This window comes from Aplysia californica, unplaced genomic scaffold, assembly GCF_000002075.1.
Source record: "Aplysia californica isolate F4 #8 unplaced genomic scaffold, AplCal3.0 scaffold00924, whole genome shotgun sequence".
In the NCBI taxonomy this organism is placed as follows: Eukaryota; Metazoa; Mollusca; class Gastropoda; order Aplysiida; family Aplysiidae; genus Aplysia; species Aplysia californica.
This window is the reverse complement of record NW_004798194.1, coordinates 237,808-255,211: the sequence shown is the minus strand read 5'-3', so window position 1 is coordinate 255,211 and position 17,404 is coordinate 237,808. Positions and strand designations below refer to the sequence as shown.

The window sequence follows — 17,404 nt, the reverse complement described above, 5'->3', positions numbered from 1 at the left end:
TTTTTTCTCTCTTTCTCTTTCTCTTTCTCCCCCATTCTCTCTCTCTTTCTATGCCTCTCTCCGCCTCTCTCTCTGTCTCTCTGTCTTTATCTTCCACATTCCCCCTCTCTCTCTCTCTCCCACTCCCCCCTCTCTCTCTCCCACTCTCACTCTTTCTCTGTCTATCTATCTATCTATCTCTTTCTCTTTTTCTCTCTCTTCCATTCACCCCTACCCAAATCCTTTTCTCAATATCTCTCGTTCCCTGTCCGTTTGACTCTCCAGCCCCTCCCCTCTCACTCCCCCAGTCCTCTCTCTCTCTATCTCCTTATCCAAATGTCCTTTTCCATCTCCCACTCAACTCTCCTCTTCTCTCTTTCTATATTTCCCTCTCTGTCTCACCCCCCCCCCTTCCCCTCTATCTTAAGGTTCATCCATAATGAATTTTCTCTAGCTTTGGTGTAGTTCTCTATCTTTGGTGTCGTTCTCTGTCTCTCTCTCTCTCTCTCTCTCTCTCTCTCTCTCTCTCTTTCCCTCTCTGTCTCACCCCTTCTCACTCTCCCTCCTACATAAATTGCTTTGACATTAGGAGCACCAAATATTTACAAACATGCATGCAAAATTTTAAAGAGATTGAAATGGTAGATTTTGAGCCATCTTGGTTATTGTAACTCCACTTAAAAATTAACATTTGGAGAATGTGTAAAAAAAATAACAAGTATATGACATGTAGGGTTCTTTTTTTGTGCAAATGTTAAAACTGAATGTTTCATCAGAGGATAATTTCATGACCAATAACCTGTTCCGATGTATTTTTCCCATTTAGAGATTTTAAAAAATGACCCCCCCCCCCCCTGATATTTCATCACCAATTTGACCTAAAGAATGTGAATCAAAATCCATGTCTTCCCTTAAAAGAGTTATAGTAGTTATACTTTTCAAGGTTCTGTTGTTTCATCCATCTATTTCAGAACATGAGATTTTATGTTTCTTTCTCAGGAAACAAAATTTTTGTTTGTTTGTGTGTCTTTCAGCGCGTGCCAAGGAGGAGGATGATGACATGAGAGAGCTGGAGATGTGGGCTTCCTAAGCAACAGCAGCTCTACGCCTATATTTGACCTACTGTGCAGTGTTATTCTCGGCTATCACTGGTATTGTCAGAGGACTTTCTTGCAGATCACTGGTTTGTGGTGATTTATGTTCATGTTGTACTTTTTGTGGAATAGTAAACTATATTCCTGATTGTGACTTTTGATTAAAAACTACTGACCGTGAAGAGTGAAAGTCCTTTGAAATTACTCTGAAGTCAGGGGCTGCTCTAGAAGGTAAAAGTGTATATATAATGTCATATTTTTTTCTTATGTAAGTAGCTGAATCAGCTTGCAGTACAACACAATTAAATCAGTGAAAAAGCACAGAAGTACACGTCTAACATAATCTCATTTTATCTTGAAGATTTGTCTATACTTTCCCCATTAAAAGAAAAATTAGTAGTGATCTCTTTCAGTATTAGTATTCTGGCCTCAATATAGATCAGATTGTAATGTGTGTTTTGTTTTGCTACTTTTATTTTCAATAAGATTTGCCATTGCATACTTAGATGAAAAGTTGGGAGTCTTTTAAAACGTTATTTGTTGTAAGGAAGCTAAAAAAGTTTTGTTTTTCGTGCCACTTTCTGCATCACTGTTTTAATCTTACTGAAGCGGAGATCAAAACACTTTGAGAGTTTTATATTTGAATAGGTATATTTTGTTTTTCTTTGAATGAAGGCACATGTTAATAATGCAGGGCTACCCCTTATTCCCTTTGAAATGAGGGACTGTGGAAGTAACATTTTTGTCTTCTTTTAATAATGGGTTGTGTTCAGTATACATGTTAGGATTGTGATCAGAAAGCTAATGAAGATTGGTGCAGTTTACCATTCATGTGAATGCAGAATGAGAAATAAGAAATTAGTATATAAGTTTGAATAAGTTCAATGTTTTACTGTTTTTTAGTACTATTATGCAAGAAATGAGAAATTATTTTTTAGTTTGGGTTGAGGAAATAATTTATTTTACTTTTAAAAAAATGCAGCTTATTGAATGATACTCGGTTGGACTTGAATACTAAGTCACTTAACATTAACATGTACATTTGATATGTTTTGGTAAGCTTTTGCTTTTCTCCTGTATGCAAATTGTTTTTGTTTTGTCATAACTGTTAAGAGTCATCTTCAAAGTCTTTTGTGCTTCTCTTTGTCTCAAGTCATCATGTATGTAATGATATATATATATGGTGTGGGACTGTAAGATAATGCACATATGGCATTTCATATATGAATGTTGTCTTTTTCTTGCAAACATGTTTCATGTAATAATAAGGAAACTGTGTTAAAGGTGCCTGTAACTTTTTCTTCTATTCAAGTCTTCATTTTTTTATATGGATGAAATAGTTCTGTAAGTTAGGACCTAGCAGCATGATCCTTCCATAAGTTGTAAATTTGCGTCCGCATGCTATTTGATTTAGTATTATTGGTTAGGGAAGACGGAACACAGGACAAATATTGTGAGCATCCTAAAGGGAAGTTAATGGTACTTTTCTTTGAGGTAAACTTGATTATCTTCCTTACATCTGGAGACACGATGTTGTTGTTCTTTGAGAGTTCGCCGGGGCGGGGGCAGATGTTAATCTATCTTTATTTAGAAGGGTTTGGAAGAATTGTTTAAAATTTCTAGTCTGTGAGAAAGTGTGTGGCTAAAATAGTTTAAGGAAGGTTTTCTGGTATGTTGCCCGTTTTTGTTGTTTTGAAGAATGATTCTGCAATATGATGTGATGAAATGCACTTTGGTCTCAGTGAATTTTCTTAAGTAAATTTCCAAAGTTCTGACTTGATAACATTTACTGTCATCTCTTTGAAATAATGACATAGTGCATGAAGTTAGGGGTAGTCCTGTCTTCTTTCACTGAAGTCATAGTGTGACTTTAACTTTTACTTTTACTGTCATCCACATCACTTGATATATACGTACATATTATTTTTATTATATATATATATTTTTTTTAGTTTATTACTTTTATCTTTTTGGGTCAGGAAAGCTTGGTTGGGTTCACAGTCAGATGTATAAATTCTTTGGGGCTTTTGGTGTTAAAGCAATGGCCTTAGTTATGCAATCATTGTATTTGCACAGCTATGTTCAATACAAAGTCTATCTTGTTGGAATAAATTTACTGATCTGGCTGCAGCTTTTTATTACCTCATATATTCACCACCAGTCTCTGCAGGTACTTGGTGCATATAGTTCTGTCTATATAGTATTTGTTATTTATCTTTTTTTAATTTCATGTGAGGATACGGTACAAAGCATGGTTGGTGGTGCTTTGACAATGATTTATTTCCGTTTGTTTATCACCTCCATAATGAGTGTTATCAAACGCATAGCTTGAGCAGTCTCTGATATATACAACAAGTGAGGCAAATGAGTGTTGGCGTACAATTGTGATATTTGAAATGTTTCCTTTTATTATTTGTGGAATGTTTTTGAAAGCAGCGACTGATCATGTTATGAAGATTGATTGTGTGAGGGAAATTTTGTGCATTAATTATGATGTAGAAATACTTTGGGGGCTTTGACCTTAATTGTCCCTTAGACCGTTTGTATTTCAAATTTGAAGACCAGCCAATCTTCAGCTTTGGACATGTCAAATGTTACTGAATTTGATAGTAATTGAAATGTTGCAGTGTCGGAGGATAGACAGAATTTTTGTCTCTGAGGTTAAAATTTGTCTTTTTAGGAGCAGATGAGGCTTTTCTTATCTTGTTAAGGAAGAACAATTTGTTTCTCCGGTGTTGTAAAAATTTTCAAGACTTTTACACATCTAGATGAGTTTAAGGCTAACAATAAATCATTGATGACATATCTTGTTGTCGTGAAAGTCGATGTTGTGATGAGAGAATGTTCAGTGCAAGTGTTTGCCAGTAATGATTTAATAAACATTTTCCCCCTCTGCTCATAGCTTTGGATTGTGTTTTTCAATTTCTTTGTTCTTACATACTGTTCTGAGTTCTGTGACATCTTTGTTGAGGTTTGTTGCATAATATGAAATTCGTTTTTAACAAGTGTGCCAAAGTTCAGTGAGTCATGACGCAGCAGATCAGGCACTCATCAATTTTTAGCATACCGTATTATGAAGTTGTTTTCATCTTAAAACTTGTTCATTTGTTATAATAAATATGCCCAACTATCTTGAATAAGTTGAGATATTTGCTTTTGAAGGAGGTGAGGGTTGTCTGGTTTCAGAGGTAAAATAAGCTAGAAACTGACTACTAAAGTTGTTGGGGTTTTTTGTGCTTTTAATAAACATTTTTCTGTAAATTCCACACAGAAATAAATGATAACATAAAAAGTGATGAGCCAAAAAAACAAGCATGTGATAAAAATTACAAAACGAGCGGGAAAATACCAGTTTCATTGAATTCATTATTTCATTACAATGCTTCACATTTGTGGTGGAATCCGGCACTTACCAATTTTTGGACATATGGAGTTATTGGTATCATTTTCTGTTCATTTGTCTTGCTTTCAGTGGAAAAAATACTCATCTGTCATGAATAAAAGTCGAGATATTTGCGGCTGAAGGAGATGGGGGTTGCCTGGATTTAGAGGTAAAATTAGCTAAAACATGGCAGCCAAAGTTTTGTTGTTTGTTGTTTTTTTTTTGTAAGTGTTTTACAGCGCTTGCAACTGCATATGGTCATTTGGGCGCCGGGACACATTTAACATTTTCGGTTAGTAGGAATGCACCAGAAACAACTAGCGGCTACAGCTTACAACACCAGAGAATCCTGCTTCAAATAAAGAGGAAGACCAAGGAAGTCCAAGCTGGATGGGGTTAAAAAGTTCCTGGAACAACATAACATATCTATCACAGACGCTACACACCTAGCATAGAACCGAAACCTGCACTTCCCCTTGACATCCTAAGGATACCAGAAAAAGGAAAAAGTATAGTAAAGTAAGTTGGTTGGTTGGAAATTTTGAATTTTGCCCGGGTTGCGACCGAAGCCCACTCTTATTGATTTTGGACCACTAAGGACCACTCTTAAACGTGGCCAACTTGCACACGGGACCTCCGAGATTTTTCGCTCGTGTCTGAGAAAGCTAGGTGGAGATCTTGCCTTCCATAAGATCAGAGGTGTGGCTGAAAGACAGCTGTACGAAGGAGCCAGGGAGTAGCAGTAGGTCTGTAGAAAGAGTCTGGAGCCCAGAGGAGGGGCAATGGGGTGATGGATGGGGGCAGAAAGTGGAGGCGAAAGCAGACGACAGAACATTGCCAGAGAGCAGGAACGGAGGTGTAAGGACACAATTTTTGGAGAAGAAAAATGTCCGTCTCTATCCGGATTCGAACACGGGACCAAATGAATGAGAAACGAACACTTTAACCTCAAGGTAACGAGAGCCCCCAGCCAAACTTTTGCGAATTCCAAAGCTTAAGAGTCATTAGCTTAGAAACTGCAAATTTACATTTTTGTTCCTTTAATTAACATTTTTCAATTTAAAAAACCCTCAGAAATGTTTTTAAATAGACCTTAAAGGTGTTGAGTCAAAAAAAGAAATTCGTTAAAAATTGCCTAATGGACAGAGAAATGCGTTTCTTTCGATTTCAGTATTTGACGAACGCCTGATTTCACCACAGTGCCTCATGTATTATGTTTCTATGATGTGCACTTGTGAGTAGACCATATTTTAGCATTTAATTTGTGGATGGCCGTGGACGGTCGATGGGTGCAATAAGCAGATTCTCTTCTTTCCCATCATCTTTTAATCTCTGCCATGGTTTTTCTCCACCCAAGCTGTTATGATTTTTTCTTTTGAAAGCCATCTGTCTGAGGAAAAAAATTGCTGTGCTTTGTTAACTGCTTGAACCATTTTTGGAGCATGGATTGAAAGGAAAAAATCATTTTCAGGGCTTTCCACCCACTTGACTCGGTACGATCAGAGAAGAAAGTTATGTCGGATGTCCTACCCACTCCTGTAAGTGTAAGAACTCTTTGTCGAAAATTGAAATGAGCATTGACTCTGGGGCTACACCATTCTCTACTTTGCTATACTGCAGTACCGATGAGACAGACTTTTAGTTCTCGCCATACCCTCCTGTATCTGTTTGTGTGGTCCTTCACTCCGTGACAAAAATGTAGCTGCCTATATTGGCATATAAATGTATTTTAAAAAATAGATATATATATATTATCTGCCTGACCAAAGGCTATTGTTGAGGCACATTCTGGAAGGTGCTCTGGTGTGGTTTGCTCGTTTTTTCCTATCACTATCTAACATATATCGTTCTTATCTCTCCTCATTTTTTATATGTTACTCTCTTGTAACACATCTAATCTTCGGCACTTATATTATGACTTTTTTGTGTTTCAAGTGCCGTAAAACTCCTACTGAAACTTTTAAAAAACTTGGTCACTTTCATGGGTTGCCTCTTTTTTCTCGTAGAAGTCAAGGCGTTCTCCAAACAACCCAAGTCTTCCTAAGATAATCAATTTATCGTATAGTGTTGATAGGCTGGACAATCATTGACATGAGTGCATATGATGGCCAATGACCTCCTTGTACTTTTTACTGTTCTGAGTTGGTTAAATGTAACCAGGAAAAATAAGATAAACAGATGAATAGTCCTTGTAAGATCAAAAGCTGTGGCACAGAGTGGACTATGTGGGTTGTTTTTTTTTTACTATTTGGGGGGGGGGGGGCATTTTATTATGCCTTTGACTGAGGAATTTGTAGGTTTGTTTAGAGCACTTTATAGATCTCTCTGTTGAGAGTTGAGATATTGTCGCAAAGATTTTTTCCTCAGGGAAAATAGTGTGGTATGCAAATCACTGTTACGTTTACAATACAACCGTTTCAGAACAGACATGAATCTCCAATGTCACGACGTTGGGAAAACAAATTGAAAAAAAAAGAAGAGTAATATTAATTAAATAAAATGACAACAGACGCATACAGACACATACCGGCACAGCCAGAGACAGATAGAGAGGAGGGGTTGGGGTGGGGAGACAAGCAGAAGGACAGCGATCAAGACAGACAATGAGAGTAATAACATGGCAATGACTAATTTAAAGCAGTATTGGAAAAAGAATCTTAGCGTTGCCTTCTCTTAACAGGGGAAAAAGGGCTGCATATACAGTCAAACCTGTGTAAAACGGAATCGCAAGGGAACTAGAAAAAAATATTCCGTCTTTGACATTTTCCGTCTTTGGAGAATTTAGAGGGAGATTTCAGGGGCCTAGCCAGCCGGTGAGATCAAGGGTAGCTGTGGTCAAAACTTCACACCTCTCAAGCGCTGTACTCTCTGGTAATGGTATGCCTCCGTTCGAGTCTTACTTATCAATTGGTCGCTTTTAAGGACAAGCGGGCTAACCCAGATTTCGGGGGTTTCCAAAAATATTGACCTACACCAAGAGTGGGCATTGTCCTACCTATAGGAGAAGTTTGGTTTCATTGGAGTGTATATTTGTTTGGTTATATAGAGAAAACTTTTCTTGTCTTTTAAAGAAACTGAACAAGGAGCAAAAACTTTAGCTTCGATTTTCTCAAAACAGCATTTTTCGGGATAGCCCCCTTGTGCTTTAAAGCGACCAATTGCCACCAGTGCTTGCATTTCACAGGACCACTTTTTGACCTATTAAAAACAGAAATGTTTGAACATCTCATTGGCTTCTACCTTTGCCCCACCCATTGGTGTAACAAGCACAGTCAATCAATGCCACCTCACCCGTGTGTGAAACAACAATTCGAGGAACTTTTTCTCGGCTGGCCTTGCGATCTGTGGCAGGACCTTGCAATACATGTATAACCAAAGATTCTCTACAGCACAATCTTTGGTAAAAACCTCCTTGGTCAAGAGTCATGGAAGGGCAAGCGAGGCAGGGGAAGGCCCAGAACCCCCATACTTGCGGAACCTAAACAAATGGGTAACAGGGAAAGATTAGGGAAACGTAGCTTTTTTGAGAGCATCAGAGCAAAGGATTGAATGGAGAATCATGATCGCCGATGTCTGTTGCAAATCTGGCACTGGATAATGATGATGATGGTCAAGAGTCAAACTAATTTCACACCTCTGGCTACTCCTGAAAGTTTGCGTGCTGGAGCGCCGTTCGAGCAATTTCACAGGCACCGATGAGATTTCATAGTCATACCCACACTACCCTGACCATCTGAACCACTAAGGTCTCGCATGGATGGAGTAACACCAACGCTTACTGTAATTATAGGCTACAGTAGGCGTTGGACAACATCTACCCCCAAATTTCAACCCTTTGGAACCAAACCTGATGGTTTTGTTTCAAGTCAGCGCTGAGTGTGCAGTTGAAGCGATACACTATTGTAATGCATAAATTAAAAGTAAATCTAAAAATTTAAATTCAGAGCTGTTTTTGTTTTTTCAACACATGAAATGAGTAGCCTACGCAGCATAAATGTGCAGAGGTGCGCTTTTTGGCACTGATGCGTACTCAAAGAAAACGTGGAGATACAGCATTGCGTGAACCATTAGCAACACACAATAGGCCTAGATTTAGAAAGATTCTATTTTATTCTAAGCTGAATTGTTATCAAAATAATCTATTAACCAATTAACCCAAACTAGGCCTAGATCTATTTCCCACTGGGTAGGCCTGACTAGAATTCGAGAAAAACAGCCCAGTAGACTACCAGCGATCTTTTAATTCTGAATTACAGAGTGACTCCGTTATACAGGCAAGTTCGTGAGTTGTCTGTACATTTTTGTTTCGTAGGTTAATTAAAACAAGTAGATTCTAGATTTCTAATCTAGATCTAGATCTAGATCTAGATAATCTAGAATCTAGATAATCTAGATTAATTGTAACGGCTTACGACCCCATCGACACAGTTTTAAACCTTTTGCTTTTTAGAAGGGGGGCGGACTGCTTCGACCCTCCGTGATAGGAAGAAGATACGGTCTCTATACCACTTTAAAATGAAGCACTTTCTAAAATGCCCAGGCTTAAAATAACACTTTTGTACAAGGGAGTGCTTATTTAGGCCACATATGGCCTAAATAAGGTAAGGGAGGGGGGTTTAGCTTATTTAGGCCACACATGTTCAAACTACCCTTTTCAGGCAACTGAGTTCATTTCACTTTCATAATGGTGCCCCTTTCTCATTTAGTATGGTTTTGCCTCAGTGTACAACTTATAAATCATAACCATAATGAATATTGTAAAGAACAAAGCACAAAACGCAAAATTTTGCTCAATTCCAATGGTTTGAATGAGGGCCGGATTTTTCCTTCATGGAGGGGCAAAAGCTAGGCTACCATTTTGGCACACTTTGGTCAAGTGAAAAGGTCAAATCCTCCGAATGGACTTTCGGGTTAAATTTGGGGTATAAAAAGTGTGTATATTACGTGGCTGAGTCAAAGTTACACTATCTTTGCCTGAGTGACACTCTCTCGTACTGTCTCGTAGTAGTACATGTAGGCTAGTAGGCCTAGTAGTAGTAGTAGCAAAGATCGTGTAGAGAATATTTGGCAGTAGATTCTATCTAGTAGGCAGTTTAGTGAACGTGCTCGCGGCAGGGCGAATCGGCCTCGATAAGCCCCGTAGACTTTTGTGATCGGCCACGAAGCTTCGTGTTTTGATGGGTCTAGATCTAGATCTAGATCTAAACAACTCAGTGCTATTTGCACTGCCACATCCGACAGGCCTAGATCTACATCTTTTTAAAAGGAAAAGAAAGATCATCAAAATGGTTGAATTCGCATGAAAATCGATTAGGTAGAACTAGAACTATTAAAACTTGCTTCTGAAAACAAGGCAATTTTTATACGAAGGCCATTTTTATAACTCGATGAAATAAAAACTACTGACTGTGTACTGTGTTATTCTGTATAAAAATAAATTATGAAACTTCAGGACGTAGATCTATTATTATTTACCAGCATCTTTTGACGCCTGAGCTGTAGAGGTTGAAGTTTTCACAACACTAATAGATCTAGTAATAGGGTTAGGTAATACGGCTTCCCGTAAAAAATGCATAGATCTACAAAAGCCGACCACCGAATCGACCGGGCGCCTCGGTCTCCCCTGCACTCTGATTCAATATTATATTTAAACAAAAATGCTAATCAATGAAAATTGCAAATTGATAATAATAGTATAGTCCTGTAGAGGATAGGTGGACTCCGGGGTCTGCATAGCGAAATACTAGGTTTTAGGATGTGGACCCCAGAGTCACCGTAGTGAAATAAGGTTTGGTTTAAGTAAGGATTGGTACTAGGTTTTAGGACAGGTGGACCCTGGGGTCACCGCAGTGAAATAAGTAGGTTTCTTTAAAGATTGGTGGAACCCGGAGTCACCAAGGCCATAGAGGATTAAGAAGGTTTAATTAAGGATTGGTGGACCCCCGGGACACCTTGATTAAACCTACTTATTTTACTACGGTGACCGCAGGATCCACCTATTCTAAAACCTAACTAGTGTTTCGTTACGTAGACCCTGGGGTTCACCTTAAACCTACCTATTTCACTACGTTGACTCCAGGGTCCACCAATCCTAAAAATTAAACCTAGATCTATCTACATGTACTTATTTCACTACATTGACCCCAGGGTCCACCAATCCTTAATTAAACCTAGATCTACTGATTTCACTACATTGACCGCGTGGTCCTCCAATCCTTAATTAAACCTATATCTACTTATAATTTCACTACTTTGACCACGGGCTCTGCCAGTCCTATTATAAAATAAACTTAGATCTACTTATTTCATTATGTTGACCCCGGGGTCCACCGATCCTTAGCTAAACCTAGATCTACTTATTTCACTACGCTGACTCCGGGGTTCACATCCTAAAACCTAACATTTTGTTAGGTAGACCCCGGGGTCCACCTATCCTTTTGGCTAGATAGACCCCGTAGTCCGCCTGTCCACTTTCTTGATAATAACTGAAAACAATACATGCCAGTTGTCATTTATAGTGAAGAAAAATGAGGGGGAAAAATATAATTAGGTAGACTTTAATTTGTCCAAAAAATTGCAAGTGCAAGTGAAGATCATAAAATAATTTTGTTATTTTCTGGTCACCTTTCCAAGGACCTTAAATTGATTCTACATCACATGTCATGTACGATACGGCTGTGAAGGAAAATGGATGTGAAGAGTTCTAAAGAGATAATAACGTAACTTGTAAAGAAAACAATGCTTTACATTGGTTTGGTTATTTTGACTACATATGTGGCCTAAATAAGGTAAGGGAGGGGGGTTTAGCTTATTTAGGCCACAGGTGTGGCCTAAATAAGGTAAGGGAGGGGGGGTTTAGCTTATTCAGGCCACAGGTGTGGCCTAAATAAGGTAAAGGAGGGGGGTTTAGCTTATTTAGGCCACCTGTGGCCCAAATAAGATAAGGGAGGGGGGTTTAGCTTATTTAGGCCATATGTGGCCTAAATAAGGTCACCCTTTGTACAAACATTTCATAATGACAAATCAACAAGTTAACCACAGGCACCGAATTCAGTTTACAAACAAAATGTCCTGCGTTAGGTAAAATCAAAAGAAAAGAAAGAAAACAAGTTTTCGAAAGCTGGGCTCATTAATTTGTACGTAAAAACGTTTACTAGATCTAGTTTACTGAACGCATTATATCGCTGACCGATATAACACGCAGTCACTGCTAACTACATCTAAATCTAGATCCAGTGACTTTTATAATTATCGTCTCTATTTGATAGGCCTATCATTTGATAGACAATTCGGTCTATGTATGTTTGTCTAAAAGATTAGATCTAGATTAGATAGATAAACGAGGTCAATCATATCTGTTAGAAGGAAAGGACAGGTCAGTCTTGCAAAAGTTTTATCAAGTAAGCCTATACTCACTTACGGATAACTACAATGCTTTGAATTCCGTATTATTATGACATACCCTCTTTAGCGTTATGTTACTAAAGCATTTGAGAGCTAATATCGAGATACTTTTCGAGTTATTGAGGAAAATATCATTCGAAATCAACATGCTCACTACTGACATGATTATTTGCACATCCCGGTCTATTTCAATGTATTAAGAGCGTCATTAAATTGATACTGTGCTCTTGTTCCCGGCCTTAATTCGGAAGTGATTCCGAATCCAGCGCTTTCTAGAATTTCTAATACAGTACTTCACATTGCACGTTTTGATAGGGACAGTTTCAGAAGAGGGCTTGGGCTGAGGGAGGGAGTGGTGATGGGATACTGTTCTTTAGACTTAGAGGCAAGGGAGCATAAGGAGATCCACCCCCCCCCCCCGAAAAAAGTGCAGAAAAATGAATAAATGAATTTAGAAGGCAAAAGTTATGAGTAAATACACTAATGAATGCATGAAGGAATAAATAAATACATTAATAAATTAATAAATTGATTAATTAATACCTTTTAAAAACTGCTTCCCGCGATAACAGGACTCTAACTGCAGATCTGCTGAAGAAAGTTTTTGACTCTCTTCTCGTTTCTCTTCAAAGGAAGGACCATGTCAATTTTTCCTCGTCAGAGAACTGGTGAGATGGGAGAAAAATGCAGTTAACTCCAAGAATTCATATTCTGCTTTAATCTACTTGTACACACACTATTGCTGAACTATGCAGCGGACAATGTGTGCAATGACAGACAGACAGATAGACAGACAGACAGACAGACAGACAGACAGACAGACAGACAGACAGACAGACAGACAGTCTTTCAATATAAGCCCACCGGTAAATGATATCGTAGAAAACATAACCAGAAGAACAATATAAGGGAAAACATTACTAATTGATAGATCTGTGCTATGTCAACAGTTGCTATGGAAACAAAGAAAAGAAAGGGACGACGCAGGCTACGCCATTCTGTGCGAGCGTTGCATGGCAGTGGAGCAGGTATGTGCGCAGTGGAATTGCAAAGAAATATAAATCCATCGTTAGAAAAACTTCAGTCTTAACAGAGTTTGAGTGAAATGTCGCTGCTGGTTGGATTTTGGCCGATTCTTGTATGTTCTAGTTCTACTCACAAAATTCGAAACCTGGGTTTAATTTTGTGTTAACTCAAAGAGGCTCAGAACATACATTTAACTGCATTCTGGTATTGTGACTTTTAGGTTTTAGACTAAAATTGCCCCTCCACCCCCTTCCCCCCGAAAAAAATATTTTTCAATCCTCTCTTCGAGATACAGTACCTTTACTCGACATTTCGGTGGGCATGCTCTGTTTAAAATTTCTTCAGCATGTGGTCGCGAGGAACCACCGTGGTAACTGACAACTTCGAAGGTTGTTAACCATGCCATAATCATTAGTTTTGGTATAAACACGAATTGCCCCACCGGTGGCTGTGAGCTCAACGCGCCAGGTGCTTTGTGATTCCGTAAGACTTTGTTCTGTACAGGTTGGACAATTATTGATGGCTTAAAATTTTGTTGTTGTTGTTGTATTTTTGTTTGTTTTGTTTGTTTTTTGTGTGCGTATTTATTTTGTATGTGGAAAAGGGGGGTAGGCTAATTGATGGATTTGTTATTTTGGGGGTTTTTTGGTTTTGGTTTTTAAAAAATATTTGTTTGTATGTTGTTTTTAGGGGGGGGGGGGGTATTTTTGCAGCGAGCTGCCCTGTGAGAGTGAGGCTTTTCTAATTATCCGAGAAGTCGGTCCAAGGGCGTGTGTGACATCACGTGTATAGCTCTGGTCACCCATGGGCAATGCATTTTGTACAGTACAGGCAGCTTCTCAATCACAAAGTGCCTGTTAGAGAGCCCCAGCGCAAGAGAGGTGACAGTTTCATTAGAACACACGTGGTACACGTATTACAAAAATGGACACCGTGGTGACAATGGATCTGTATGATTAACATCGTGTCGTTGCACCTCTCCTGAACTCAATGCTGTAATATTATTTTTGCCACTTGGGTAACATTTCAAAAATTAAATTGTCCACCAAAACTATAACACCTGTTAAATAGCCACACATTCCTTACATAATCCTTGATTTCAAACGCATTGACCATGTCTCTCCTTTGGAGCGCATCAAGGAAGACAAGATCAGGAGCGAGGGGAGTAGTGCTTGGACAATCCACTTCCTCTATGTTTTCCTCCATGGCAAAGCTGTATCGTGCACACTGCTTAGGTCATCATCAACATCGATGGATAGCCGAAATAGATTACATGTATAGTAATTCTATCGGATATGTTTTGTCAGCAATTGTTGTCTCTTGTGTTTCTCCTGAAGATACTGCTGCCCACATCCCCGAGTGCAAGTCCCCGACTGAAGCAGATCCGGGCCCCTCCCCATCCGGCCTTGAACAAGGGTCGTCATCTCACAGCCTGGTCCCCCGTCAGTCCAAGTCACTGTCTCGGTTGTCTGGTCGTCGTAGCCATTGTCACTCCAGGAGTCCGTCCCCTGCCAGAATGTTCTGTCAGAGAGAGCAGCATGATCTGAAGGTTCAAAAAAATAATAATACGTGTAGTCAAGTTATGCGTTTTCGGATGAAACAGCAACCGACGAAAAAGAAGAAAAACACATGATTTGTTAAATCGTCGTCCGGTCCAGATCGCAGTAGTTTGCCATAGTTTGCGGTCAGCAGGTCTGCGTTGTTTACTTCACTTTTGAATAGCTATGACATTCTCTTTGTTGTCTTCTTACGACGATGTCGCCCTATAAGCCACGCCCTTCCTTCGATATTCGGTAGGGTCAAACAATTTACCCATACATTTTCTTATTGTCTTAATTTGAGATTTAGTAGAATGCAACTTCGATAAAAATCAATCAATAGATTGCAAAATTTCTGAAAGCAGGAACAAAATTTAGCGAAAAAGACTACTAAAACATAAACGAGAATAAAACGATTTAGAAATACTGTATTGAGATACAATGAACTTCACCACAGCCATCAGAGTACTGTGATGAACACTGCACCCCTTATTTTAGGTTGAAACCAAATGTATAATAATACATCTAAAAAGAATTGCCGAATACTTCTCATGCCTCAAATTTCAGGTTCTAAACGACAGGCTGTGGTCTCATGCCGACCACGTACGCCAGTTGCAGGGCGAAAACGCCAGACTGAAGCTACAACTGGAGGCGGCATATGATCTGGTGAGACGTGAGACGCAGAACGTGAGGACTGTGCAAGCGGCGGAGCTCAGACGTGTGCAGGAGATGCTTGACTCAGCCAACGAGGTTCGTGCTACGTCTGAACGCGTTTGTATGTTTCTGTATCATGTCGTCTATCAGTGTGATTGTATGTTTGCTCGTCTTTTCACATATCCATTCTTCGACCGACCGATCGACCAACCGACTGAACGATCAACCGATCGACTGAGGGATCGATCAATCAATCAATCAATCAATCAATCAACGAATCATCTGTTTGTCTGTCTGTCTGTCTATCTGTCTGTCTTCCTGAAATGACAAAAATAAATATTCGCAGGCGAAAAGTCGTCTTGAGACTGAGCACGAAGAGATGAACCTACAAAAAATCGTTCTTGAGGAGAGACTAAACCAAAACGAGGCACAGCTGGTGACCTTGACCGAAAAGCTCAAGCACCCGTTGGACCTGGCAGACGAATGTAACCGTCTAAAGGTGAGCTCGAAATTATGTGTAAATAGGCCAATGTAAAACCCTGTCATGCTTTGTCTGGTTACTAAGCCCCATCACCAATGCAAACTGAGAGCGCATCGGCAATGAGAGTAAACCTCGCCATATTATGTATTACCGTAGAAAAAGGGTTTTTATTACTGGGTTACACCCATTATTTTCCACAGTTTCAGGAAAGCATACTAACCCAGGGTAAGTAAGCATCTAATTATGCACACTTTTAAAATTGGACTATAATATTAAATTGTCCTATGCTTGCCGCCCTGTAAGAGAATACACAACTATATAATTGTTTAAAAAATGGTGTTTCGGTGAGCCTTTTTTGAAATACAAGTAGTCAACATATTTCCAGGTCTCTGAAATGCAAGAAATAGTGGCTGGAGATCGTGTTGTATGAAATTTCTCATTCCGCCATGCACACATTATGCATGAGCAAATGTCTTGATTTTGTACCATTTCTCCGAACTTACTTGAATCGATTGTATAAAACTGATGTATTCGGAAAGATATTCTTCCCACCTTTTTCCAGATATCCAGACTCTTGTATATTGTTTCCCCCTTTAAAACACCGCCTCAGTATGAGTCTGAGATATCACTAGTAAAACTTAACGGATTACAGCCAGATAAAGGAAATAGATTGCGACAAGGTGCAACTCGTTGAAAAGAAATCTAAGGCACAGAGTGTAGAATTCTGTGATCTAAGGTAAACATATTATGTTGTGTGTGTAATCTTCACGGAGGGTTACTTCTGTTGCTGTATCAGGCAGAGCTGGAGAGCACTTCCCGAAGTTTTCACGAAAGCCAAGAAGACGTGAAGCGGTTGAGCTCAGAGCTGCTTCAGGAGAAACGGATAGGCAAAAGGCTGGAGGGGGAAGCTAGGAGCTACAAAGAGGGCTACCTGAAGGAGGTGGAGGCAGTTAACGCAAGGTGAGTCCTCGTCGGTTGCTACTTGGCATTATATGTACCTTAAGGGTGAAGGGATGGGGTAAGTTTAGGGGGCTTAACCATGAGAATGAGAGGAGAAAATTAATTGTGTTTTCAAAGAGGAAGAAAAGATGGTTTGGGGAACTGTGGGGAAAGTAAAGACATGTACTGCGGTAACTGCAATGCTTATAATTTGCTTGATCTAATTTCAATAACGGCTACACTGTTTCTTCTGACTTTTTCTGTTTATTTCTTACTGTCTTCCCTCTTTTAAGTTGTTTTATTTTCGAGAGGTGAGGGTGGGGGCGGAGGTATCTATTCGTACTAACAACGTTATGCGAATTCGTATACTAATATAAATGGACCTTGCATGTTGATTTTATATGTTTGTGCGCATATCAAACGCTACGTTAAGAATACATTATGCAAACTCCTCGGAAATAATCCAGGTTCAGTCAGCACGTGCAACAGGCGGACGAAACGCTAGAAGCCAGCTATGACAACACAGTGGCTGAGGTTCGAAACCAGTACAAGCGAGACCTTGAAGGGCTGAGGGCGGAACTGACGTTCTCATATCAGGTCATCTATTGTTGGATTTTGATGTCTGATGTCGTTGAGAGAAAGACAAACACGGACAGGGCAACGAGAAAGAAATGAAATAATACGACACGACAAAACAAACTAGTGGGGTGTATGTGTGCATTTGTGGCGTCTGCATTTTGTCGGGAAGACATGAAAACTCAAGACGTATGGAGTAAAAAGGAAAAGAGCAAAAACTAAGCGAAACCTAAGGTAGAGAACCCCCTCCCCCCCCCTCCCAAACAAAACACCAAAATACAATAAAAACAAGCAAATACAACGGAAAACGGACTGGAGAGAGAGAGAGAGA

At 39.4% G+C, this 17,404-nt stretch overlaps 2 protein-coding genes across 2 annotated transcripts in view; both read left to right on the top strand.

Moving 5' to 3' along the window:
- LOC101862839 (charged multivesicular body protein 4c) overlaps positions 1–3,974 on the top strand; it is a 12,685-nt gene extending 8,711 nt beyond the window's left edge. Inside the window, exon 5 of the mRNA XM_005110653.3 lies at positions 1,014–3,974. Within this exon, the coding sequence (XP_005110710.1) occupies positions 1,014–1,069 (56 nt within the window). The 3' untranslated portion in view covers positions 1,070–3,974. The remainder of the gene's footprint in view (positions 1–1,013) is intronic.
- A 4,107-nt stretch (positions 3,975–8,081) lies between these two features.
- Positions 8,082–17,404, top strand: part of LOC101863550 (lamin-L(III)) — a gene marked incomplete in the record, with an annotated part of 16,471 nt that continues 7,148 nt past the window's right edge. The window contains 7 exon segments of the mRNA XM_013089315.2: positions 8,082–8,729; positions 12,810–12,887; positions 14,223–14,434; positions 14,991–15,173; positions 15,424–15,576; positions 16,355–16,518; positions 16,965–17,094. Coding sequence (XP_012944769.1) covers positions 12,815–12,887; positions 14,223–14,434; positions 14,991–15,173; positions 15,424–15,576; positions 16,355–16,518; positions 16,965–17,094 — 915 coding nt within the window.